The sequence below is a fragment of the Pagrus pagrus genome (assembly GCF_965226575.1).
Source record: "Pagrus pagrus genome assembly, chromosome: 14".
In the NCBI taxonomy this organism is placed as follows: Eukaryota; Metazoa; Chordata; class Actinopteri; order Spariformes; family Sparidae; genus Pagrus; species Pagrus pagrus.
In genome coordinates, this window is record NC_140198.1 from 2,279,917 (window position 1) to 2,307,203 (window position 27,287).

At 42.3% G+C, this 27,287-nt stretch overlaps 1 protein-coding gene across 4 annotated transcripts; it reads left to right on the top strand.

Moving 5' to 3' along the window:
• Nucleotides 1-332: 332 nt before the first annotated feature.
• LOC311269452 (arrestin red cell) lies at nt 333-25,886 on the top strand. 4 transcript variants are annotated; one of them, XM_084373596.1, is made up of 17 exons: nt 333-586; nt 12,019-12,049; nt 12,758-12,818; nt 13,771-13,815; nt 14,127-14,224; nt 15,344-15,442; nt 17,102-17,161; nt 17,855-17,922; nt 18,266-18,401; nt 18,703-18,787; nt 19,499-19,571; nt 19,799-19,936; nt 20,032-20,115; nt 21,531-21,554; nt 21,896-21,972; nt 22,224-22,278; nt 22,467-25,886. In XM_084373596.1, exons 1-17 carry the CDS (start codon nt 564-566, stop codon nt 22,552-22,554), a joined length of 1,245 nt encoding a protein of 414 aa, XP_084229722.1. In that variant the 5' UTR covers nt 333-563; the 3' UTR covers nt 22,555-25,886. The 4 variants fall into 4 exon arrangements, with proteins under 4 accessions (XP_084229722.1, XP_084229724.1, XP_084229721.1 ...); XM_084373595.1 differs by having other exon boundaries at nt 336-586; nt 22,464-25,886; XM_084373598.1 differs by lacking the exon at nt 21,531-21,554 and having other exon boundaries at nt 335-586.
• Nucleotides 25,887-27,287: the final 1,401 nt, after the last annotated feature.

Sequence of the window (27,287 nt, forward strand, 5' to 3'; positions counted from 1 at the left end):
AAACCAGAGCAAAAACAGAGTAAACAAATACATAAAAACAGAGTAAATAACCTCAGTTTCTTCCTGCTTTTAATAAAACTGAACTCTCATTATGTTTCCAAGTGAATCTAAAGTGTAAATTAAAGGTTTGAAAGTGTAAACAGACTGTGTGTGTGTGTGTGTGTGTGTGTGTGTGTGGTGATAACACGGCGTGTTGTTGTAACGAAGCATCATCGCGTTGAGTCACTCTCCTTCAACAATGAATCATCTCGTGTCTTTTTAACATTAAATGCTTCTTGTTGTGTTTCTGCGTTGCGCAACGTGATCTGCAGCCGCTGCGCACACACACACACACGCACGGACGCACGCACGCACGCACGCTCACAGAGATCCTGCCTTTGCGGAAGCCGGAGCAGCCGAGGCGGCGCTAAATTAAATTAGCATACTAACTAGTTAGCTGTGCGCCGCTGTGGATGGACGGGTGAGCGCAGCTTCCTGAGGAAACACACGTCTTCTAAAGTCGAGTCTCCGCCGATTCCGGGCTCATTTTGTTGGGATCTTGCTGCCGTCCGCCTGCCGAGGAGATGGGGGACAAGGCGGGCACCAGGTAGGACGGCGAGGCTACACGGGCTAACGGCTAGTTAGCATCCGTTCTCACGCACTTTGCTAACGCTAGCCGAGCCGCTGCTGGCCCGGGCGGGGGAGTTTTTTCTCCGCCCGTGCTGCAGAGATTTACCCGCTTCGTGAGGAAAAAACCCGACACGAAGATGACGGAGCGTCCTCCTGGGTCGAGTTTGAACCTCTGGTCGGATGACCTCGTTCATCGGAGGCGAAGTTAGCACAGCAGGGTGGGGTTAGCTAACCGCGATACGTCTCCAGTGGACAGGACGGTGAACCAGCCTCCGATCAGAAATCTGTCAAATCTAGATGTCTCGCTAATGTGCCTCTCTCATAAACATTGAAACAACAGAGGAATCAGTGAGACCCGCTGTTTAATGCAGTGCACTCGGATTAAATGCAACTGCATTTGTTTAAATATAAAATGAATTTCAGTGCTGAAGGCAGGAATTCCCACGGTGCCTCTCCAGCAAAATACGGCCGTGGTGGGCGGTATCGACCAATGGAAATCCAGAGTAAAATGCAAGAGTTTGTTGAATTAAAGTGCTGCTTGGTGGATGGTATCAATGCCGATTTTGCCGGAAGACTTAAGTAATTCACAAAATATGTGGAGTTGAGTTTTATCTCGCTAAATACACGAGGAACGTTTAAAATTTAAATATTTCCGAATGGAGTCTGGTGCGACCGCGCACACCGAGGGGCTATGTGGGTTAGCCTGCTACCAATCGAGGCTAATTTCGGGTATGTGGGTTCCGCAGGCTTATGCTAATTATCTGTACATGTGTGTGAGTCCTGTGTGTGAGGAGACCTGATGAACCAGGTCAGGTGTGGATGTTCAGGAGATGAAGAGCAGGTGAACAGAGGAGACGCCTGCTGCTCGGATCGTTTCTGACAGATGAAGATGCTGTTTTGACACAGTTGAATATGTGAGATCCAGACATCACTGTCAGCCTCGGGATGCTCCTGTTTGTCTTCACACACCTCATGTTAATCACATCACCGCTGTGTTTCTGTGCTCTCCTTCCTTGTTTTTGTCTTTAATCTTGATCCAGAGTTTCTGCAGATCCTGATCGGTGTCAGCGTCTCTGCCTTCAGACTCCTGAGTTCAAATTAATCTGAGAGAAAAACAAAAACAACCTGTATTTTCTGCTAATCTGCAGCTCGACCAGACCTCGTTTATTCGTCTCTTTTTATGTTTATGGCAGCTGAGAATGTGCTTCTCCAGCGGTGCAGCCCAGTGTTTTGTTCGCTCCTGCACACTGGATTTTAATAAAATGATGACTGTGAGGATAAACTGCTGACTCTCGGCTTTAATCCGAGGCTGTTTACGTGCTGCGTGTTTGTTGCCGAGACAAAGGGCTGGTTATTTTACAGTTTCTGTGCAGAAATGTGCAGACGTTGTGTCTTTTAGCTGCGCTCGTCGTCTGTAATTATTCTGTGATGGACAGATTGAAATCTGTGATCGGGCCTCTCGCTGACATTTGCTCCAGCTCTGTTAACTTTCCTGCCTCTCCTCTCTCCACCCTCCACGCCAGTCACTTCCTGTTAGGAAACAGGTGGGAAACAGGGAGGAGAGGAAACGAGCAGGAGGAAAGACAAACATTATGCAAACAGTGACGACTGTTGAAGAAACTGCTGATATCCCCCCTCGGTGTATAAACACGCCGTCATACAGGAGCTGTGCAGCTTCGGGCTGTGACAGATCAGCTGTGGATGATCCAGTGTACATTATCTGAATACTGATAGTGTCGCGTCGACTGTTTCGTCTCTGGTGATTATCTGTCGGCCTGACACAACAAACTCGCAACAACCGGAAAGTTGAACTTCAGTTGACTTCTTCCACTTTATGCAGATCTTCACATGTAGTCCAACAAATCTCTGAGGGAACGACTGTGAAGTTGTAGAAAAAGTCACCTGACAGTTGTTTTCGTTATTGATTGATCTGCAGATGTTTTCGAAAATTAATCGATGAAGTGTTGAGTTTATAAAATGTCAAAAAGTTGTGAAAAAGGCTCATCTGGGTCGTTCGACGCCAACTCACCCAGAAAACACGACTGTTTTTAGTTCATGTCACAGATTTTCTTGGAAACATTCATGCAAATACTTTGAATAATAAACTCAGCAGCTCTGTTCGTCGCTCTCCGGTCGTCCCCTCTCATTCCTCTGCTGTTCCCTGTAACGCATCACATTTACTCTTAATCATAAATACTTTATTGATCCCCGTCGGGGGAATCGCGCAATTAAGTTGGATATTTTCTACTCGTGTGAATACACTCTGCATTTACTTTGTATGTGTCTGCACTGCGCAGACATTTTTGCTTGAGTTTGGTGTGAAAACGAGGATTATTCTCACCAGACTTCATGATTTAAATGTCAGATTGAAACAGATTGTCCTGTTTTAAAAACCTTATTATTGAATAATGGAAACTCTGATGCAGTGGAAGAAAAACAAACCGACGCTGGGCAACAAATCAGTGTTATATTGTTTATGGTGATATGACACAAGTGTTGTTGTTTCCTGGTTTTAAAGGCTCATTTCAGTGAAGTGAAGTCATTTTCTGAACTTACCAGACTGTTCCCTTTATACACGTAGTCACTATCAAACAATGCCAATAGTCGTCACACGGTATTGTCGATGTGTTGACGTATGTGGTCAAAAATATTGTGATTCTTGATTCTGTCGCCCAGTCTGAGTTTTCATGAAGCAGATTATTCAGAGACGTCGGGTCCGGCTCGACGCTCGACATTGTTTTGGTCACTCAGCTCATGTTTAGCTCGTTTCCTCCTCAGAGTTATTTTGACTCTGCCAGTTATTTTGTAATGCAGCCACTTTGCTAACACAATATGAAATAGTTAATTTCCTGTAGTGTAGTTTTTTCTTCTCGAGCACTGAATGGGTTTTTGTTAACGTGCTTTGTTGGTACTGTTTGGTACAACAATGGTGTTGGACCGGGTGACGGTGATCAGCATGATGTTGCTGAGTAATGAAACAACGCTGCTTCAGTTTCTGCATTAAAACGAGCGTGACGGACGCCTGGTCGTCGGTCGTGTTGAGTCCAGAGAGCGTTTGTTAAAGTTGAGCTTTTCTCTGCAGCAGAACTGTTCAGAGCCTCTGCGGGCGGCGCCGGACTGTAAAAACCCGTTCTCATTCACATTGAACAGAAACCTGTCGCCCTCATGTGTGAACAGCCAGCAGAGCGCTGCTACAAGCTGCGAGGCTGTGGTTTGTTGTGGAGCAGCAGCCCGTGAATATCTTTAAATGTTATCAGTAAAATCTGAGAATCATCTCTGGTAACCAGAGAGCGACCAGAGCACGACTGATACCATCAGTTTGTTAAAAGGCGAGCAGCTGTGTTGTGTACAGGCTGAAGGCAGGACAGTGTTTTGGGTTTTTTGTTGTTGTTGTTTTTTGGCTTCAACCCTGAAAACAGCAAATTGCATTAGTGAGCGAGTAACAAAATCAAAGCATGTCCTTCTGGAGACCAGCAGGAGAGAGAAAAGGCCTTATTTCTGACATGTCAGCTGGATTCAACAGCTTGTTTGTCAGTTGAGTCTGTTGAAGACGACCGCTCTGTGCTTCAGTTGTTCTGCAGCGTTAGTGGACATTTGCGTAAAGTTAAACCTTTCTTAACGTCTCCAGGTTTTTCTCGCTTCAACTCAAATTGAGTGACGTCTTGTTGCATCTCTTTATGTGTGAACAGGATGTTTCAGGCCGTAACACAAGCAGGAACAGTTTTATGTTATAGAGCAGCGACAGAAGTAATCTCACATAGTGCTGAAGCCATTAGTTGAGTGATGTTAATCACCAAACTGTAGCTTCAGCCTGTGAAAGCAGACTGGACCGCGGCCCTCCTGCCGGGCCGAGGAGACTGTTGTTGACATGAACCTGTTTAAATCAGCAGAACATTTATTCTTCTTACCGCAGAACGCTGAAGGCTTCTGTCCTCGTCTGCTTCTGTGTTTTGTAGTTGTGATATGAGTGTATTTATTAAGAAACATATTTTGTTTTATATTCAGAAGAACTTGATTAGAAAACACGCCAGACTTGTTTAAAGTTTATGACTTAATTTCATTACTTTTATCATTTATTATGGTTTATTGTCTGTATAACCTTTTCAGCTGAGGTTGTACAGATGTCAGGGCGACGCAGCGTTTGAAGATACTCCATGAAATAACATCACACTGAGACAAAATACCAACGTAGGTCCTGGAGGATCATTTCTGTTGCAGAGTTCAAGCCATTAACTACGTTTGATTAAAGAAAGTAGCTGTTATCACTGAATGTAATGCTACGTGACAAATGACATGATTGTATCTGAATATTATTGTGTCACGTCGAACATGCAACAAACATCATATTGTAGTAAATGTTGAGCTGCACTGGCCGACTGACGGGACTGAAACAAGAACCTGCTTCAGTCTGATTCTGTTCACATAACACCAATATAGATTTAAGATCAGCTTGAAGTGGACCAGGACTGCAGCTGACGGTCATCAGTGAGGCCAACCTGAACACAATACTCGTGGTTTAAGCTTCAGTGAGAACTGGGTCTGACTGTTCAAAACTGTGAGGCCACGTTAACTGAAGCCGATACAACACACGATTTTACTGGCGATTACCATGGCAACGGTACAATCGTCTGAGCGTCGAGGCGACTGGGTCGGCCCATGAGTATGCACAACCCAACTAGATTAATTTAACTTGAGGCCCGTGTCCACATAGAGTTTCTTTCAGGCAGAAAAGTTCTGGCTGTGTTCAGGAGCGCTGAGATGAACCTTTTGAGAGCTGAGAGAAAAAAACGCTGTAGTGTGTCTTGTCTCTATGACGACAACCACCGCTGCATGATCAACACCGATCCTTTGTGGTTTATTATGTTTGTTTTTTATTTGACCTCAGAGCGAGGCGGATGTGGGTGATGACTTGATCTATAGGAGACAAAAATACGATAATATTGTCGCCTAGGCCGGGAAAAGAAGAAGAGCCACGGCGGCGTCACCAGAGCCTTTCTGAGAAGTTCGGAGATTTTCAGCTCGAAGTGCTCGAAACAGCCGCAAAAAAAGCGGAGCGTTCAGAAAAATCGAGGGCGTCGTCTTGACACTTTTCATCATTTTTTGACATTTTAAAGACCAAACAACAAGAAAATAATCAGCAGATAAATCTACAATTTCCAGATTCCTTGATAGAATCAGAAACGTGCAGCTTCCTGCACCTTCACTGATCTTCAGTGTTTTATTCATCGTGCAAACCAGCAGGATTATAATGTCATTAAAACCAATAACATCATCTTGTGCTTCCTCCTCCACGCGAGCAGTTCAGTTAGTGTTGTTGAAACCTGTCTGATGGCTTCTGTTGCAATGCCCGGTGGACTTCACAGCTATGTTTAACTCTCATTAAGTTTGTGTGTCTGTGAACGTTAGCTGGTGAGTTAAATGTCATCAGGAGGGACAGGAAGGATGGGCAGAACCGCCAAAATAAGACCCATGTTATGAGGAAATGGTATTTTCTGGCCTGGGTTGCGGGTTGTGTTTAGGGATTTCCATTTTTCCACTCGTCGAGCGTCAGATGTGTTAACTGTTGGCGTGTTCTTACTGTTAATGAAGCCACTTCGAGGCTGATGTTGAGCAGAGAGATGAGTGACAAGTGTTTGTGGGCAGCAGCTCATCAGACTGGAGTGTGATGATTGCTGCAGAGGAAGTGCAGCGAGGAACCGGTCCAACGTGGGGAAGTGCCGTCAACCAGACCGCAGCCTCCTGAAATAAAGCGAGCGTCAGAGTCTGTTTCTCTGAGTCACTGTGTTCAGTGTGAAGTTCACTCTGTCTGTTGTTTGGCTAATGAATAGCTGTTTTTTTAGGTTAGTTTGGTGTCGAAACGTCTGAATCAGCACGAAGCTGTTCTGATCACCTCGATGAACTCTGGCCCAGAGGGAGGACGGTTTCCTCGGTGAGCAGAGGACACTTCCTGTCCTTTGATCCACCTGTTGTCTGCAACATTTACATTTCATATAGATTTCAACTGACAGGCTTTAGTTTCTGACAGAAGATGTACAAACATTCATTTCCCCTCATTTTACACTTAAAAGAGCGTCTGGTTGTAAGCGTGAAAGCGTTGGATAGTTTTGATATCTCGGGACAATAACTAGCTGTGATCGTGGCGACAACAACAGGTATTTTAAGCCAAACCATGATGTTTTTCTGAACCTAACCAAGTGGTTTATGTGCCAAAACCTAACCAGAGTATAAACACAGCGACCAAGCTATTTCCAACATGGATAATAATAATTTCTCTTCTAGACTTTCCAAATGTTATCGGACTGAATGATTCAAATTCTGATAGTGAAACGAGTCATTTCACGGTGGTTGTGACGCTCAAAAAAAGTAGTAGTATTGTTTGGACCCCAGAACATCACGTGATGTTGTAATTAAACTGTTTGGCCACTTTGTCAAAAGCCCGGTGCTGTTCCCGGGGGCTCGGTGTCCATACAGTCCCTCAACAGTTTGTTGTGTGGCTCGCTTCACATGTTTAAGGATTTATAAGATAAATTATCAAATATACAACAGTACTGTAGCATAGCAGAATTTTTTTGGGGCAGTCTAATATCGTCTTTTACTCAGTATTTGTTTCTTAGCTGTGTTTCATGAGTCCTGTTTCCCATGAGCCCAAAGATTATTGCGGGTTTTGTGTCACGGGTTGACAGGACGAGTCCAATGAGTTCATGTCTGATAACCGGACAGAGAGGACTGAACGCTGTCCAAGTTTATAGACAGCAGAGATTACAGCCAATTAGAGCTCGTTAGTCTTTAAAGCTGTCATTTTAGTGCCAAAAAAAATCCAAGTATTTGTTTCTTCCAACCTCGGGAACATTGCATTTTTTCTCCTTTATTGTTTTTTGCTTTGGATACATATAAACAAAACACAATAAACAACATAACAACCAAACGATCCAGCGGTGACCTCTCCACCCCATCCTGTACCCATGGATCTGCATCTGGAACATTTTATGAAACCGCTTTTATGGCATTATGGGACAAATCTCACCACTAAAACCTAAACTATTGTAATCATCAGAAGAATAAAGGAACGAATGACGACAGAAAGAATTAATTTGCAGGAAAAACAAGTCACCATCTCACACACACAGTCCACAGCTGGATATAAAGCAGTTAAAATGATCCCGCCAGATAAAAACACTGGGTTCTTGTCCAGGCATGAAGCATCACATCCCAGTCTGCTGTCAGGGGGACGGGACTCTCCTCCGTCTGTTTATCTGAGCCGGCGTCCCCGCGGACCGACCTGCTGCAGGTGGATCAGCCGCTGCTCGCCGACACGTTTATCCGCCTGGAAAGTTTTAGAAGCAGCCAGCCGAGCGTTAAAGCGTGTTTACATGCAGCCGGCTGTTTTCCTCCAGAGCTTATTCCCACGGCAGCCGGTCCAACCTCACATCACACTCACGTTGTCTGCAGAGATAAACATCTGACGCTCAAAGACGGGAGTTATGAGCGTCAGAGATTGAAAACAGAGCGTCACGTTTCAGCTGCTCTCACGAGTTCAGATCCTGAGTCATCTCGGCTCAGGTCTGAGGAAGTTCAGTCGCTGTTCAAGTTTATGCTGTTTGATCTCACATTGGCATTTTAATGTGCAACTAGAGCTGAAGTGATTGGTTTAGTGATCTATCAGTCAGTTGACTAAACTATTTAATCAGATTTTATCACTGTAAACTGAAAATCTTTGAACTGTTGGTTTGACAGAACAAGACATCTGAAGTCCTCATTTTGGGCGTCAGGAAGGACGTTTTCCTGACATTTATAAACCAATACTACGTACCAATATGTTTGTTTGTTTATCGGTCAATGAATACCCACTTTAAACACCTTAAACTCTTAAATACAGGTAGGGATTACAGTCGTGTCTGTTTTTCACCGGTACACCAGGAGGAACTTGAGGTTTAGGAACTTGCTTCATGTTTCTCATAATTTCTCAACGGCTACTGACGTTAATCTGATATCTGGTCAGTATCTGTGTCAACCTTCGCTTGTAATAATTGCATCGTGTTGGTGGATCATTTCTGTATTTTCAAACTCTGAACAAATCTGCACAAAACAGGGCAAAGGGCAGAAGTTGATTACAAATGTTGTTCTGTTTTTAGATTCTGGTAAAGTTTGTGTTTCAACCGTCAGTCACTTGAAGTTTGGTCTAAGAAACAAATCCAGTCTGTGGATCTTTCAGTCTGACGTTCAGTAAATGTGTAAAGTGGCTGCAGTTGGATCTTCGAGTCTCGTTGAGTCGGATTATGATCTTGACGTTGGTTGTTTGGATTCTCAGGCTGGATGTGAAGAGTTAGTCTGCGTCTCTTCTGACACAAACACATTGAAGTTTACCAGAACTGTGTGATGAAAATCGTTGCCAGTTTTCTGCAACCAGAAGTATTTAGAAATGTTTCACTTCATCACAGCAGCTGTTTGTGTGTCAGGTCTTCAAACACTGCGACACAAGTTATTGTCCTGATTTATTGCTGAACATCCGTTTCCAGATTCCTGCCACCACAGAAGGAACCCAGATTACTGACATCATTTTAAGCAAAACATGTTCAAAACATTTCCCCGGTCTGGGCAGATGGTCGCCCGCCATTGAGTCCGGTTCTGCTCGAGGTTTCCTCCTGTTAAAAGGCAGATTTTTCTCTCCTCTGTCTCAGTGTTTGCTCAATGGAGGAAACGTTGGGTGTCTGTAAATAAATAAATTAGAGTAAAGTCTAGACCTGCTCAATTTAGAAGGAAAATAACTTTTGTTGTGAAGTGGTGCTACACAAATAAAGATTGATTGATCTCCGTAATTAATCTGCAGCAGGTGTTGACTGTCAAACTGTCGCCTCGACTGAAACTAGCTCCTGTGATCAGGAGGAAGACGTCAGCTCCACTCACTGATCAAGTTTAGGGCTGCAACTAACAATTACTTCTGGATTAACTGTAATTAATACCCGTCACACTTCCCAACTTGACCTCCTCACATGTATTGTTTCGTCCAAACAACTGTCGAAAACAAGAAAAAGATCAGTTTGGTCACATAAAGGCTTGAAGAACGAGCAAAGATTCACATGTTGGATCAGAACAGATCTTTAAAGTCGCTGCAGGTTAAATCTCTGAGCATTTACTTCTTGTTGTAAATGTAATCAAGTCTTCATGATTGAATAAATTACCACAGAGTTGGAAATTAACCGTCTCTGCTCCGAAATGAACATAAATGGTCACAAACAAAAACAGACGACGTAGGAAAATTTAAAGTAATCGACGCTGACGTTGAAACAGTTTAGTGACGAGTGGATGATTGTCTTTGGTTACAACCTCCAGTGTGCTGATTGGCTGCTTTTCTCTGTCATGTCACACTCATCTGAATGTCTGTTGGTTTTTGACATTTAAAGATGGTCACAGACACGTCTTACTGTTTTAATTTGTTTTACAGTACAACTGATTGAGAAAATAACCTAAATCCATCGTTAATGAAAATGAATCAGAACCGGATCGGACTTTCCCCTCGTGTACAGCTGAGAGTTATTTGTAGTGTCTCTGCAGCTCATTACTGACTGTTTCTGTGTTTATGTGTTTTCTTGGAGCCGTAGCTGCAGTTAAAAACACCGCCGTGATAAACAAGCCTTTAGTGCCAAAACTGGAGTCAGAAAACTTGTAAATCATTTTTAATTTGTGCTTTGAAGTGATCTAAATTTAACGGTGGTGTGGAAAGGATCAGCGCCTGTGACAGGAAGCAGCCATCAGCTGGAGCTGCTGCTCAGTTGTAAACAGTTTATTGGCTGCTGGGACAGTGAAAGCAGCTTCAGACGTTCCAGCTCCGTCACTTCGTTCCAGCAGAGCTCAGATGTTTGAGTTTCTCCTGAACGACTCGGAGGATTTTCTCTTTAACCGTTTCGGCTTCAAAACGGAGATGTGAGGAGAGGAAACTGCTATATTTGTTATTTCCTGTTTGTGTTGTGGTGGTTGCAGGAAGTGACCATTTCACACCATTTCTGGAAACCTTGATGGTTGCGGTCTGTTTGCACGTGCTTCATTACTCTTTAATGAGGCTGAGCACACGAGCTATGTGATGTTCTGAGCGATACTGTGATCATGGTTATTACTGAAGTCTGACTGATTTGTGTTTTAATATATGAAGAAATTCATACCTGGTGTCAACACGAGTGTCCTGAGTGACCCGATAACCAGCGCACAGCTTCAGCAGCGTCATTATGCGTCTCCCTGAACACCTGTGATCTGAGCTCACTTCGTTTCTACATGCAAATAAACACATGCATGACTAAGACAAACGTCCATGATGATTTTTACACAAAGACAGAAATAACTTCATGTTTAATGTTTGCCGAATTCACAAGAAGGCCCAAATGATTAAGAATAGTCGGAGACAGCGTTTCAGAAAAGTGTATAAGTTTCTCCTAACGCAACAACTCACTAAATTGAGTGTTTTTTATAGAGAGTCTGGTGACTTTCTCCATGGTCGACAGAGAAGGTTAAATTTGACATGTTTACCATAAATAAAATGATTTACTTTTGCACAAACTGAGGGTAAATGGTGAAATCAGTGTAAACGGTGTGTTCAAACAGCTGCTAAATGTTGGCAGGTGAGATGCACTTTAGACACAGAAGCAGACAGGCTGGTACAAACTGACGCTTTTTACAACTTCATGTTTTGATTTAATGCTGAATTTACAAGAAGGAGACAATGATTTAGAGTTTGTTGTAGCCGTTTCACAAAGTTTGTTAAGTTTCTCCTCATGAAGCAACTCTTTAAATTGAGCGATTTGTTAAGGGAGTCTGGTGATACTGCAGTTACTAGGTCTATCCGTCTCTGTGGGGAAAAAAAAAATGTAATGGAAGCAGCGAAAATTGAAAAAAGACGAGCCGAAATGATCGGACGTGAGGAGCGTCGAGGAGACAGAGATGTCATTTTTCCATCATGTTTTTTTTTAAACGTGGTTTTCTATCGTTTGCAGAGACACAGTTATTAAAAGTGTCTCTGAGTCAGAGCTTCGCATGATTCAATATCACACAGGAAACTATAGCTTACTGTCTGTTCTGAGTAGTTTTTAACCAAATAGGACCACCTGAGCAGGTGGTCGTCCACCTGTCCCCATTAAAGCTCTGAGCTGACATCCCATAATAACCCAGGGTCGTGTAGAGTGAGTTTTTCCTCTCAAACCACTTCCTCCTCAGTTTCCTGCTGTGTTGAAATGAACAGTGGGCTCGTTTGCAAATGAGACATTTCCTCAGGTTATTTAGACGAACTGTTGTCACGTGTTGAAACATCTTCACCGTTTTTTCCTCCTGATGGAGACGAATCGAACCCGAACAAACCGATGACTAACACAAGTGTCTTCTGTCTCTTCCTTCTTGTCTTCTTCCTCTTTCCAAACTTCTCAGAGTTTTCAAGAAGTCGAGCCCCAACTGTAAGGTGAGTCAGACCCTGTATCTACTCTGCAGCGTCGTGTGGACGAGGAAACACAGACGAGCAATATGAAGAGCAGATATTTTAATTCAGTAAAAGTAGTAATGCCACAATGAAAATAGAAATACTCGAGTAATGTAAACACGGTACTTGAGTGAATGTACTTAGTTACATTCCAAATCATTATTTGACCCAGTTCCTGTTAAGTTAATATCACTTTTAAATATCATATGAGTGTTCATATTATCGTCAATACTTCTTCTAACGTAGTATTTCAGTTGGATTTGATCGATCGTCTTTAATGTATCTTGTTTTATTATTTTATTCTGCACTGACGTCGGCCTTTACTCCTTTCACACACATTATTACTCTGTTGTTAGTTTTTATGTTGAAACTTCTCATGTTTGATCTCTGGCACCATAATGTCCTTCAGGATTAATAAAGTTCAATCTTACTTTATGGTCGTTTGATTAAATAGGTCAGGCAGCTAAATATAGATCAGGTCAGATGATTCAGCTCGCTCTGTTTACTGAGTCTGCTCAACCACAAAGCATCTATACGTCTATATATATAAATCTGTAGTACCAGGCTGTAAATATCATTAAATGATGGCAGTAAAAATACTGTAACTGTGACATTACTGCTGATTCAATCATCATCTGTTGTTGTGATCAAAGTAATTGAATAAAAAGTGACGCTGTGATTGGTCTGCAGGTGACAGTTTACCTGGGAAAGAGAGACTTTGTGGATCACCTGGACCACGTGGACCCAGTGGGTGAGTCGAAACATCTGGACGTTCGTATATTAATGTTTAATCGAGAGGTTTAAAGTCCAGAGGAAAGTTATTAAAGAACAATGTTTGCGTTCCACGATTTCCAATGAATTTTCATAAAATGTTTACCTGTTGTTGTTGTTGTTGTTGTTACATTTAATAGAGTTTAACAGGTTTCATTTGACCCCCAAAGACCCGGACAGCCGGCTAAACGCAGCTATTGTTCTGAAATACTTAAACAACTTCAGAACCACTAATATCCAAACGCTTTAAAGACCCATGTAAAGTGGAGTTTCTCAGCGTTTCAGTGTTTTGTTTGAGCATTCAGGGCCTCCGTAGTGACGTGATTACACCATCGTCGTTCGGCATTGAGTCGTCGAGGAAACTCACGTAGTGTCTCCTTCTCACGGTCGTGGTCGAGCCACTTCTGTTTTTCGTGTTCGACGGGTCATATATTTGTCTTTCTTGTCCTGCGTTGTGATTTAAAAATCTTTCTATTCACTCTCTGAACTGTTTCGGACACATCGACATGGTTCAGTTAATGAAATATAGGATTACACCAAAGATAATGTTATGTAAGTGTTTTAATGCTGCTTCATTCGTCCATTCTGAGACGAAGCAAATGTAAAAATGGGACTTTAAGTGAATCAGACTGAAACTAAATGTTCTCCTGAATCACATTATGTCTGACACTCGATGCTGACTGCAGGAAAAACTGCATAAATACAGGAGACGTCAGGCGCCCGAAAAGTATTTAGATTATGAGGGTTGAGTTTGTGTAACGTGAGCTGTCCACTGACACGAGGATCTCCAGGTGTGTCAGAGCCTCAGCAGGTAGAAGTGTGTGTGTGTGTGTGTGTGTGTGTGTGTGTGTGTGTGTGTGTGTGTGTGTGTGTGTGTGTTTGTGTGTTTTGTGATGACACTGCTGTTTGTCTTCCTTCCCTCTTGCTGACAGATGGAGTGATCCTCGTCGACCCGGAGTATCTGAAGGACCGGAAAGGTACGACAGCTTCCTCCTGAACATCAAAGTGTTTTTTATTAAAGAGGGTCGAGTGAGGTCCGATAGTCGGTTCAGTTTTGGATCCGGCTCCAAGTGTTTGAAATATTTCAAAATCATTTTTTATTTAATAAACACAGACTCCTTCCTGTTGTTTTTATTCCTGGTAACATCTGTGAACCACTGATTAATTCACTAGTTTCTCCTCCTCCTCTTCTTCTTCCTCCTCCTCCTCCTCCTCTTCCTCTTCCTCTTCCTCTTCCTCCTCCTCCTCCTCCTCCTCCTCCTCCTCCTCCTCCTCTTCCTCCCTGTAGTCTTCGTCACGCTGACCTGTGCGTTTCGATACGGTCGTGAGGACCTGGACGTGTTGGGTCTGTCGTTCAGGAAGGATCTCTACATCTCCACCTTCCAGGTGAGAGCTGACGACACTGTAACTAAGTACATTTACTCAACTACTCTACTTCAAGTGCAACTCCACCAAATGTACACATGAAAGTGTCTTGGGAAATACTATGTGGGAAAAAAGTAGTATAACACCTTTTGTGGCTCCAGAGGAAGCTGCATGTAATCTGATGAACTGTCTCTTCCTTATCTGAAGCCTACATTACCCACAATGCAACTGGCCACTGAGTGACATCTCTGGAGGCAGTTGATCAGATTTTAATGTGGAAAATTGGTGGAGTTACCCTTTAAGTACAGATTTGAGGTACTTGTACTTCAAATGAGTCTTTTCCTTTCATGCTGCTTCACACTTTTGCTCCACATCAGCTTCAGTTAGTTCCTTTAAACAAAACACATGACGAGAATATAAAATATGAAGTTTTCTTTTAAATGAATCCATCTGAGATTTTATCCAAGTACAGCTGACATGATTAGTTTATTAATCAGTTGTTTAACGCCTATTTTGACGATGGTTTCTTTTGTTTTTACATCACAAATCATTGTGTGGTTGCAGCGTCACAGCTGGTTTCAGATCAGCGGCTTTTCTTCTGAATGTATTTGAATGTGTTTGTGATAAAGTTGAGGTTTGAACTGTGAACGAGTCACTTTGAGCTCAGTGTCAACACATTTCTCACTATTGTCACCAAACGACGAGTGGATTAATGGAGAAAACAATTAGCAGATGAATCCAGACTGAAAATACAGAATAGTTCAGAATGAGCTCCACCTCAACAACTACAGTAAAATCCTGCTTTTACATTAATGACCGAGTCACAATAATCTAATGACATCAGACAGAAGAGGACAGTCGCAGCCTGCAGGGACACTTTACTGATTAGACTTTATTAATGGTTTTGATACAGGACTTTAACTTGTAATGAAGTATTTTACGGTGTAGTACTTGTACTTCTAGTTGAGTAAAGGATGTGAACACTTCCTCCACCTCTCCTCAAATATCAGAACTGTCTTTCTCTTGTTTTATAAGCCTGATATTTGGAGAAACCTGCTAAGTTAACAAGACATCTGAAGGCTGAATGTTATCAACATGTCTCCGTCTCTGTCTCTGTCTCCGTCTCCGTCTCTGTCTCAGGCCTTCCCTCCGGTGCCTGAGGAGAGGAAACCGAACAGCCGGCTGCAGGAGAGGCTGCTGAAGAAACTCGGCCAGCATGCACACCCCTTCTACTTCACTGTGAGTCACTGCTCATTTCCAACATGGCTGCCAGGTGTAAGAAAGATATTTGATGATGTCGAGCAAAGAGAGACGACACGTGTGAACAACAGAGGGGTGGGAATGTCTCAGTTATAAGATGCGTCGTGATGCAGATGTGGATGATTCTGCCTCGGTGCAGAGACGGAGAGCTCGCGTCCAGTGTTCGGCCTCAGCCGGACAATAAAGTTGTAAAGTGACGTTGCATCGTCGCGCTCATGCTTTGCTGGAGCGAGGCAGGAATCAACAAGGAATGATTTAATTTATTTTCCGTCTCTGCATGTCGTCTATTCGTTCATTCATTAAATGCAACTCGTACATCAGTCGCACAAACGGCAAAATCAGAGATTGTTTTTTTTTTTTTTTTTCCATCATCGATGAATTTGCCTGAGCTTCCTGTTTTTTAAAAAGACTTCTCATCTCCTCAGTGTCATTATCGCATCTCGCCTGCAGTTCCTGGAAGGTTTTGGTCAGAAAGCCGTCGCAGCTCAGCTGATCGTCTCTTTGCATCTATTCAAACGCGGTCGTTCAGCAGTCAAATATAACACAACACATGACTGTGTGTTGTTGTTGTTGTTGTTTCCTCCTGTGTATTAAAATCAGCTCTTCAGAAGTTGAGAAATGGAAACAGGAATTTGCACAAAGTCACCTGAAGTGGTTCGGCTCAGTTCCCGGAGCTGTTTGGTTGTAAATGATGTGATGAGGCTGTTTCACAACGCTTCAGACTCAGGACGGGAGAAAAGACATTTTAACTGAAGACCAACAACAGCGTCACGAAAAAACGACTAAAGGCTTCAGGGTGTTGTCGTGTGGTCTGGAGGCTGCTGGGTAAATGTCGGCGCTCGCTGTGAATACTGCCCCTAGTGTTCAGTTTGTTATCTGCACTCCTTTAAAGGGAGGAAGTTTCAGGTCTGGCTTTGGTTCATTGTCGTTATTGATTGAGTTGTTTTTGTTGCTCAGTTAGTAAAACACCAGAAAGATGTTCATCAGAGTTTCACAGTGACGCTTCAGAAAAGACCCAAAAACATTCAGATGACACAAAAACGGAAAAGCAGCAAATCTTGGAAAAGTCTTGGAAGATAAATGAATCATTAAAATTGCTGGAAAAATATAATTCTGTCCATCGTCCGACTGAATTCTCTAAACATTAGCGTCAATCACTTCTTTTCAGCAGAAATTGGTTGGTCATTTTTGGGTTTTCGACTGTTGTTTGGACAAAATAAGATTAAAGATGTTAACTCGGGCTCCTGGAAGTTTTGAGGCTTTTTTGACTCTTCAGAATTTTTACCTCCGTGTTCGTTGGTTCGTTGGTTTGTTGGTTCGTTGGTTTGTCAGCAGGATTACAAAAAAAACTACTGAGCAGATTTCCACTGAAGTCGGATGCAGGATGAGTCTCAGCCCAGAACGGACCTCAGTAACTTGTCTTGCGAGCCTGGATAAAGGGACAGATCAGAGAATCCTTCTCTCACTTTCTTTAACATTGTGATATTGGACGTTTATCAAATATGTTTGATTTGATGTTGGATTAGGCTTGATTGAATTAAAGGGGGCTGCTGGTGGAGGTATGCACTCTACTGAACTCTGTGACTTCAACAAAATGAAGTAAAACCACTCACTGTGTTATTTTCTTTTGTGATTCAGATTCCTCAGAACCTCCCGTGTTCAGTCACTTTACAGCCCGGCCCAGAGGACACTGGGAAGGTAACACACACACGCACACACACACACACACACACACACACACACACACAGTTTCCACAGCTTTCCTTGTTAGGACATTGACTTCTATTCATTGTGGACAGCTGAACTCTCACCAGGACGTCAGAAATGACGTTTTGCCTCATTAGGACCGGACTTTGGTCCCGGTGAGGACGACGGTTCCTGACAATGACGCTGTTACTGGAAAAGGTCGCAAATTGACGACAAAAATGCACACACGCACTCAAACCCTAACCTTAACCGCTGACCCACAAATCAGCTTATTATCAACCGGGGACACGGCTTTTGTCCCCAATTGTACAAACTGTACCCAATTAACTGGACTTTAGTCTGAAATGTCACATAAATTAAGCTGAGTCAGAAACAAACACATCGATGCTTCTTTTGACGTCTACTTCCATTAAATCAGTTTAGTTTATTATTTTTTATGCAGATGATCTTGAAATAAAAGATCTATAACATAAATAAATGCAGTAATTGAAGAGCAGGTTCGTTCAACAGATTCATTAAAGTTTCTTTGTGTCTGTGCTGAACTGTGAAAACTGCAGCCGAACAGGAAACATGATTGTGTGTCTCAGCAGGTTTAAATATAAGAATATAATGTAAGCAGCTTCAGTGTTGCGTGCTGAGTGAATCCAGGTCGTGATGTTGAACCTGTCGGTCGTCTCTCTGCAGGCCTGCGGGGTCGACTTCGAGATCAGAGCTTTCTGTGCCAAGACAATAGAAGAGAAGATTCACAAGAGGTGAGTTCACAGAGCGCCGAGAAACACGTCGGAGGGAAACAAAAGTTATTTTAGCTCCAGAGTTACGATGAGCAGATCTTAATTGGGAACAACATGAGGTTTTAAATCTGTCAGTGCGTCAGCAGGCGGTGGATCAGGGCTTTTATTCTGTAGAGACACTCTGTGAGCTGACAGCTGGTTAAAGTCAGGAGCAGGAGGTGTTTTCTTTGGCCCGGACTGTTTTCAATCCTGTGTGTGTGATGAGGCGGCCAGTGTGCGTGTGCGTGTGTGCGTGTGTGTGTGTGTGTGCGCGTGTGTGTGTGACGAGTCGGCCAGGTTGAACTCAAGTGTTGAATGTCTGCAGGAACTCGGTGCGTCTGGTGATCAGGAAGGTTCAGTACGCTCCGGAGAAGCCTGGTCCTCAGCCAATGGTGGAGACGACCCGCAGCTTCCTGATGTCTGACAGATCCCTTCACCTGGAGGCGTCTCTGGACAAGGAGGTACACACACACGCACACACACACACACACACACACACCTGCCTGACAGCTGGTTTGTCATGTTTGTTTGGATAACGCAGATGTACACAAGTGGAGTACTTGAGTTAAATGTCAGATCAGTCACAGGAGACTGTAACTACATGCTGCTGAGAACATTTGTGTACTTTTACTTCAGTGCAAGTACTCTGAGTCCTTTTTCCACCACTGGTGTGTGGAAATTAGATATCACACACATCAAACGGCCTTTTATTTCTTATCAAACCTAATAAATGTCTCTTTTCCCATGATGCTTTGTGTGTAGCTGTATTACCACGGAGAGCCCATCAGCGTCAACGTTCACGTCACCAACAACTCCACCAAGACCGTCAAGAGAGTGAAGATCTCCGGTACGTCCCTCTGTCTTCTTCTTCTTCTTCTTCTCCTTCTTCTCCTTCTTCTGTCATTTTCTCATCTCTTGCTGACAGAAACTATAGTTAAGTCTATAAAATGTAACAAAAAACAAAAAAAGCTTTCACGGAGCCCAAAGTGACGTCTTCAAATGTCTTTTGTCCAACCAACAGTCTGAAACCCACAGTCGTCATTCACCGTCAGAGACGAAGAAAAGCAGTAAATCGTCACATTTAAGAAGCGAGAATCAAAAGACGAGTGACAGCTTTGCTTTACAAAAATGATTAATCGATTATCAGAGTAATTGGCAATGAATCTGTGTTTTGGACTGTTGGTTGGACAAAAGAAGAAATCTTCAGATTAATAGATCATGAAAATAAAGTCAGTTTCAGTGCTACAGCAGTTATTAGGTGCAGATAAGAACAGAAACAGTTGGAGAACAAATGATTTTGTCACCTTCCTCATTAATACATGAAACCAACACAAATGTCTGATTTCTGTCACGTTTCCATCCTGTGACCTTTGACTGGAGCTCTTTTAATGATAAAGTCTTCATGACAGGAGAATCAGCTCCACCTGCTGTTTATCTCCGTCAACCAGTGAACTCAGCAGGAGAGGACGAAACAAACATTTGTCAAAATGTATTTTCTACTTTGATGATTTTGCTGTTTGACGCTAACGGTCTTCTCTCCGTCTTCGTGTCTCTGCAGTGCGTCAGTATGCAGACATCTGCCTGTTCAGTACTGCCCAGTATAAATGTCCAGTGGCCCAGCTGGAGGCAGAGTAAGTCCCAGTTCTCCTCTCACAGATGAATGAGGTCATGAAACACCTGACGTGACTTGATGTTTAGCTTCAGCTTCTAGTTGACCTCCAGTTATTATTTAGAAACAAAGACACAATTAAACATCACTGAATAAGAAACCAAGAAAAATTGGCTATAAGTCAGTCTGTGCTGAGTGGGCGGGGTTTACTTGACCAGTGTGATTGACAGCAGTGTGTCGTCTCCATAGTGACCAGGTGTCGTCCAGCTCCACCTTCTGTAAGGTGTACACTCTGACCCCGACGCTCGACAAGAACAGAGAGAAGAGAGGACTCGCTCTGGACGGGAAACTCAAACATGAAGACACCAACCTGGCCTCCTCCACCATGTAACTCTCACACACACACACACACAGTGTACAGGTGTGTTATACAGGTGTGTGTCTGCAGTCATGTGACCACAGCGCTCTGTTGTGTGTTTCAGTGTGAAGGACGTCACCAACAAGGAGGTTCTGGGGATCCTGGTGTCCTACAGAGTCAAAGTGAAGCTGGTGGTCTCACGTGGAGGGTACGACACACACACACACACACACACACACACACACACACACACACACAGCTGACATCACTTCCTGTCCTCTCAGCCTCACTGTTTCCTGTAGATGTCATCATTAGTTTTGGGCTCTTCTGTCAGACTCTACTCTACTTAAACATTTTGTGGCTGAGCTGCACTCACATTAACAACGACGACTGTTCTGGAGATCGATCGATCGATTTCAGCAATTCTTTAAGAAAAACTGCTCAAACTCTCTGATTTCAGCTTCTTAGATATTTCCTGGTTTCTTCCTCTCTGGCAGTAAACTGAATATCTGTGGGTTGTGGCTGAAACACAGATTTTATTGACCAAACAACTGATCGATTAATCAAGAAAAATAATCGATAGACGATGATAATGGAAGGGAAATTTGAACATCTGTATCTCCATGACAACTGAGCAGTGATGCGTTTCTGTGTGACGCTGACGGTCAGGAGGGATTTACATCAGAGCCTTTGTATCTGATTGGGTCACATGAAGGTCGGCTTAGTACATATTGAGCTGGAGGGACGTATGTAGCTGCAGAGCACCGCTGGCCTCCACTAACACCTACTTCACCTGAGAAATTAATACGTTAGACCTCCAACACACCTCCTGCTGCGATGCTACGAGCTAACAGTCGTGTCAGTCGTGGTTACCGTGGTTCCCCACATCACATTTGATTGGATAAATGTGTCTCACGGCCTTCGAAATTAAAAATGGGTCATTGATTTGTCGTTACAGGAGGAAAAAAGGGGGCACATGAGAGACAACTGAAGGATTAACACTGAAAAAACTTAATTTATATTTTTATTTTCTTAAGTTAATGAGAGAAGGCCTGCAACTAATGATTATTTTCAATGTTGATTATTTTCTTGATTAATTGATTAGTTGTGTTTTGTCTACAACACAAACATATTGTTCGTGCTGTCGGAGAGGAAAATAATCAAACCAAGTAATCGCTTACCAAAAAAGTTGGTGATTAATTAAATAGTTTGTCTTTAATTAACTGAATGAAGTTTGGTTTTGGTCGGACAAACAAAAACAGGAAATGTGGGCTGCCATGGCAACAGTTTTCACCACCTTTCGACATTTTATTGACAAAGTTAAAACGTCTGGAAAACTCCTGAATAAAACAGATAAGTGTCGGTTGCATAAGATGAAGAGACGTAGACCGTGGTCCTCCATGTTGGTGCAGCTCAGCCTCGGCTTCCTGCTTCGTCCTCTAACTTCCTGTAGTCAGTGTCAGTTACCGTGGAAACCGTCTGCTTGCTTGTTGCTGTAGTAGCTTGCACTGTAGGTTGTGAACGTGTCGTGCTTTTCATTTTATCTCCCCTCTGTGTTTTTGGCTTTTTGTGTGGCTCCCCCCTCCTCCTCCTCCTCCTCCTCACCTCCTCCTCCCCCTGCAGGCTGCTGCGAGGCATGTTGGAGAGGTAAATGTGTCAGAAAAACACAAATCTGCTGTTTCTGTGTCAGTTCAGTGCTTTGAACCAGTTTAAACCAGAGACAGACTGCTTCAAACTGGTTTGAAAACATTTAATACTTTTAAATCAGAGTAACTGGATAAATGGAGATCTTTGTTTTCTGTATATGTGATTGATAATTGATGATAATTGAAATCTTGATACAAAGATAATCTTTTACCTGATTGTGTCTTGATAACTCAAATATAAAGTACATTAGCTCAACTCCATCAGTAAATTATCATCAGGGTGGTGTTAAATTCACTGTTTGTAGTTTTTGATCTGACTTCCTGTTTGTTGTTGTGTTTCAGAGACGTGTCGGTGGAGCTGCCCTTCATCTTAATGCATCCTAAACCTGTGGAGCCGCCGGTGTCCCGCCCACAGTCAGGTGACCACACACACACACACACACACACACACACACACACACACACACACACACTCACACTCTCTCACACACACACACACACTCACACACACACGCACACACATCCGTCTTTATGTAACTCTCTGGCCTTTTCCATCTGTGTCTTTTCTTTATCATGCTCTGAATTTCCATGGAGACAAGAAGCAGTTTCCATGGTAACAACGGTGTGACATGCTAATGCGTGCGTGTGTGTGTGTGTGTGTGTGTTACAGCTGTGCCAGAGCTGGACCCCCCCATCGACACCAATTTGATAGAGTTCGACACAAAGTGAGTATCAAGTCTTCTGATGAGGAGTTTTCTTTACAGGAAGAGAGAGAGAGAGAGAGAGGTAGAAGAATAAACAACAACACTTTGTTTACCTTTTGTTTATCTGATGTTCTTCCTGCTGGAACAGAAACAGGAAGTCGTCATGTCTTCGATGTACTAACTCTCTTCTGCTCTCCGTCTCTCAGCAGCATCTCCCAGGACGACGACTTCGTGTTCGAGGACTTCGCTCGCCTGCGGCTCAAAGGCGTCGTCGACGACAAAGACGAGGACTGCTAGGAGCTCGCCAGCCCTTCATACGCTCGCTTCGAAACAACCACACACACAGACACACACACACTTACACACACACTCCTACACTTCACGTTACATTCCCCGGTGGAGGGGATGGATGAGGGCATGTTTGGACGGAGGTGGTGTTCTTCCTCTCTTGCTTCAGCCATTCGTCACGCCGCCGCCGCCGCCATTTTTCGCCGCCGTCTTCTCCATCTGTCTCCTCTGTTTCTCTTTTAGCTGAAGGTTGAAAAACTGTAACATGTAAAGCAGCTGCAGGACAGATGTTGGCGGTGTGGCTGCGCTGTTTGTTTCTGTGTCGTCAGGGCGATCAGGCGTGGACGGGAACATGTGAAGGAATGACGTATGAAGCCGAAGAGTCGCAGCAGCTGCAGCGTTCGTCCTCTTTTACTTTGAAATCCTTTTTGAATGTCGACCGTTTCTGCGGCGAAACAAACAGAATATATATTTGAAACATAGAAAAAAATAATCTTGTACGAGCAGTTGAGGTCTGTGTTGAGTGGTGATCGACATTTTTTCTTCAAGTAAATACTGTAGATGATTTTTACATCATGGCTGCAAGGGGAGGACACACACACACACACACACACACACACACACACAGCCACAACAGTCTTACACAGGCGACTGAAGTTCGATTTCACCAGCATCCACTATCTCACGCTCTCGTCACGCTGAACGCTGTCGTCCATTTTGTAGAAAGTTTGTCGTCACGTTCGCTCAGTTGTTTCTGTTTGAGAAACGTTCCAGCGGTGAAAGAGTCGTTTCCTTTCATCTAAAACTCTTTACATCGTTGTAAAGTTAAACAATACGCAGGGTTTGGTTCAGTGGAGGAAACATCACGAAGATTTAAATCTTTGAAAAAAGATAAAACGCTCACAAAAATGTAGTTTCATTTAAATCTTGACCTGAAAGCTGCAGCGATCTGAAGCCAGGAGGTTTTACTAACTTTGGACTTTAAATGATTTAAACAAAATAAACCCTGAGGTGTAAAAGTCTGCTGTTATTATTATATGAAAAAAACACAATTTCCTCAAATAACTCAGCAGTGTAACGTTTACTAAACATAAGCGTATAAGAACGGCTGTTGGGGAAAGTTTGATATTTAAATTCACTAAATAAGTCTGAATATTTTGAGGATAAAAAGTTGAGATGTTACGAGAAAAGCAGGTTAAAATCATAACTTTACAAGTTGTAATATTATAAAACTGACGTTGTCCAGTGAAGATCTTGAAGGAAACGGCTCAAAAAAATATATAATTGAATTCTTAAACTTGGGTTTTACAAGTAAAAACGTTGTTAGATTTTTACACGTCACCCTTTCACTCTTAAACTCGTCCTGTTGCAGGTATATTGAGTGAAACGCTGCCCTCTAGTGGCGTTTCTGGACAAAATCTGAAGTTTGTTTTTGTTGTTTTTCTTTCACAAGTAGGCGAGGACAGAGGGGATCTGGAGCATCTGATGTTTATTTGTTTGAGAGCTCCACGATCCAAATTGAAATCTCGTTTTGATCGATTTTCAATTTACAATCTGAATCTTGACAACAGAAGACGTTCATGTTCTCTGAGGCTGAAAGTCTCAGCAGACGCCTCTCTGGTTCGTTTAGCTGCCGTCAGGGAAGTTAACTGATCACTGATGAGATGAACGTTTCATTCTTTGATTTTCATGTTTTTGTCTTTTTTGTGAACGACCACTCACACTTACTCACCTAATTAACAACGTCTTGAGCTTCATTTCTTGAGCTAAAGTTTTCTGCCAGTTAAAGTAAATAAAACTGAACCAACTAAACTTTTTTTTTCAAAGTTATGACTGAAAGATTTCTCCTTCCTCTTCTGTTCCTAAACACCAAACTGTCTTTGTTGCTTTAGCTGGCTAACAAAAAGAAAGAAAAGCGAGCAGAAACTTGGATCACCCTGGAATCGTTTCTCAAACTCGGATCAAACTTTAGACTTGAGTCGGACCTCGAGTCACTCGACTTGTTCGGGCTGAGATATTTCACCTTCATCTGGTTTCTGTTCACTCGTCTGTTTCTGACAGGAAAACTGGATTTCTCTTCTGTTCTGCAGCACCTCGTCAGTTCGTTCAGTTCTGAGGTGCTTTAAAAAACAAACTGTTTCTACTGTGAGTTTTTATCCAATCACAGAGAGCCGTCAGCTGAAACAGTCTGTGACTCGACCCGGTTTAAAACGATCAAACTGTCATCGTCCGCTCGTTAAAGGGAAATACTGCTGTTTTTTTGTCTTTTATCATCATCTCTCTGTTTTAAATCCTCATTGACCCAAACGCACTTACTGAACATTTAGTGTTTCATTTTAAAGAGATCGAGCCGCAGCTTGTAATCTACGAACCACAGTAAACTGCATTGTGCCTTTGAAATCTTACTGTTGCCAATAAGACGACATCTTTTAATCACCAGGTTTGTTTTTTAGTTTTTTTTTGTGGCTAAAAAACGAATTTGCAGAGTTTTCAGTGACGTCAGATTCAGTTTGTGAGGTTTTTTTGTTAATCAGCAGTAAACTGAAGGAAGCTCCTGTAAGTCGATAAAAAGGGAAAAGAAATGGCAATTAAAATTATAATTCAGTGTTTTTGTTTATCATTTTTCCAAAAAGTCAGACTGTAACTAAATTGTTTAATTGAATATCGAGGTCATTCAGTGATAATTATTAATTTTGCCCTTAAATCGTGCTTAACTTTACGTCTTTTAGCTTCGAGTGTTTTTGCCCCGAATTCTGTCTGTCAGGCAGAGAAGCTGTCGTCATGTGACCTCTGTATCCAATTTGAATGTTTTGGTTACATGATAATAAATAAGCCATCTCCATGACAACTGGGCATTTCAATCTAGTTAAAAAAAAAAGGCCATGAAACGAGTTTGAAGGCCTCAGGAACAACGAACAAGTCGGACCTTTCTGTTTGTGTCCGTCAGAATTAATTCTCGTCAAATTCTGACTTTGGTCCGATAAAATAACAACTTCATCGTCAGAATAAAACTTTAAAAAATATCGGAGATCATTTTGTGAAAATAATCTTACACAGAAATTCTGCCTACTTCTACCCTGACTTCTGTCTGTCAGGCAGAGGCTGATTTCATGTGACCCAAGTCTGAGATTGTGAATACTTGATGAAACTGAAGCAGCTGGATCCAGTGAAGAAGGCCGTGAAATGTGCTGAAAGTCTCGGGAACTTAGAACAAGACGGACATTTATTTTTATTTTTATTTTTTTCGTCAACTTAATCGCTGTAAGATAACTTTTCTTGTAGAGTTACATTGCAACTTTTTCTCTTTAAAAAAACAAACATCTATTTCCTCTCATTATACTTTGACTTGGTGTCGCAAATTATCGCTGTGTTGACATTATTCTTCTATAAATTACCTTTATTCCTGGAATATTGAGTTTTTTTCCCGTAAAATTACGACTTTAACCTCGTAGATTACTTTTTTTTTCTCTGAAGGACTTAACTTCTTATACAATGAGAACTTTATCCTGTAAATCTGCTCCTGTTACTGATTCACTCAGCTGATTTCTCTCACATATCTTTCTCTCTCCACGGGTCCTAACTCCGCAGTCTTATCGTCAGCCTTTAAGGTCGATGCCATGTGACAATAAATGACCAAATTAAACACAATAAAAGTGCCATGAAACCTCCGCAGCCAATGAAACCAGTTGATGAGAGATGTGATTAAAATGAACCAAACAGCACCAGTGTTTCCCTTCAGAACCACCACATGAACCTCCTGCCTCATCTTCTACCGAATCATCATCATCATCATCATTGTTTAATTTCATTGTCTTCATTCAAACTCGGACATGATGTGAAGGACTTCAGCAGCTCGGGTTTATTCTCCTCGACTGGATCTTTTTCTCTGTATGTTCATTCTTAAAAAAAAAAAACAAAGATGGCTGAAAGTAGTTCAGGGCTTTCTAGCGTTTGTTTGTTCGTCGCCGTCAGTTTCCGTCTCTTAACGAGTTTTCTGTTAATTTTCTCCCCAATAAGCTGCACAGATCAACATTTCACACGACACAAGAGCACTGCACTTTCATTGGACGAAACAAACCCACAGAACTGCAGACGTTTGTTATTTTATTTTTATTTTTTTTGCTTATTTCAGGAGACAAAGAAGAAGAATGTTGATCTTTTTTTTGACGCTTGGCCATTTTTTGGAAAATTGTTCGTTGTGTTTTTTTGAAAAAGGCTTCACACAAACCAACAAACTTTTATTTTTAATCTTAAAAACTGCCAAAATTCCCTCCCTTCCTCCTTCGCTCAGTCATTGAAGCTGCGACCGTCACCCAGAAGGGAAGAAGAAGAAGAAGAAGAAACGGAGCATGTTTTTAAATTTTTTGATTTTATTTTTATTTTCCAAGCAGTGCTGTGAATCGTACGAGCTGTGATTCTGTCCTTATTTTGTCGTGCATATGTGGGGTAACTTTGCTAAGTGTGAAAATATTTTGACAAGTGCCACGCCCCGGCCTGTGCGATGCTTACCATAATGTCTATAAAACAGGAAGTGATTTCTGCTGGTGGGACGAACACCAGAAAAGATAGAATTATGATTATTATGCTTCTGATTATTATTATTATTATTATGGTGACTATTATTATTATTATTATTATTATTATTATTATTATTATTACTTCTACTGTATCATCATTGCGACCATGATTATTCTCATAATCATTTAAGAGTCTATTGTTTTGCCATGTATTTTTTAATTTGA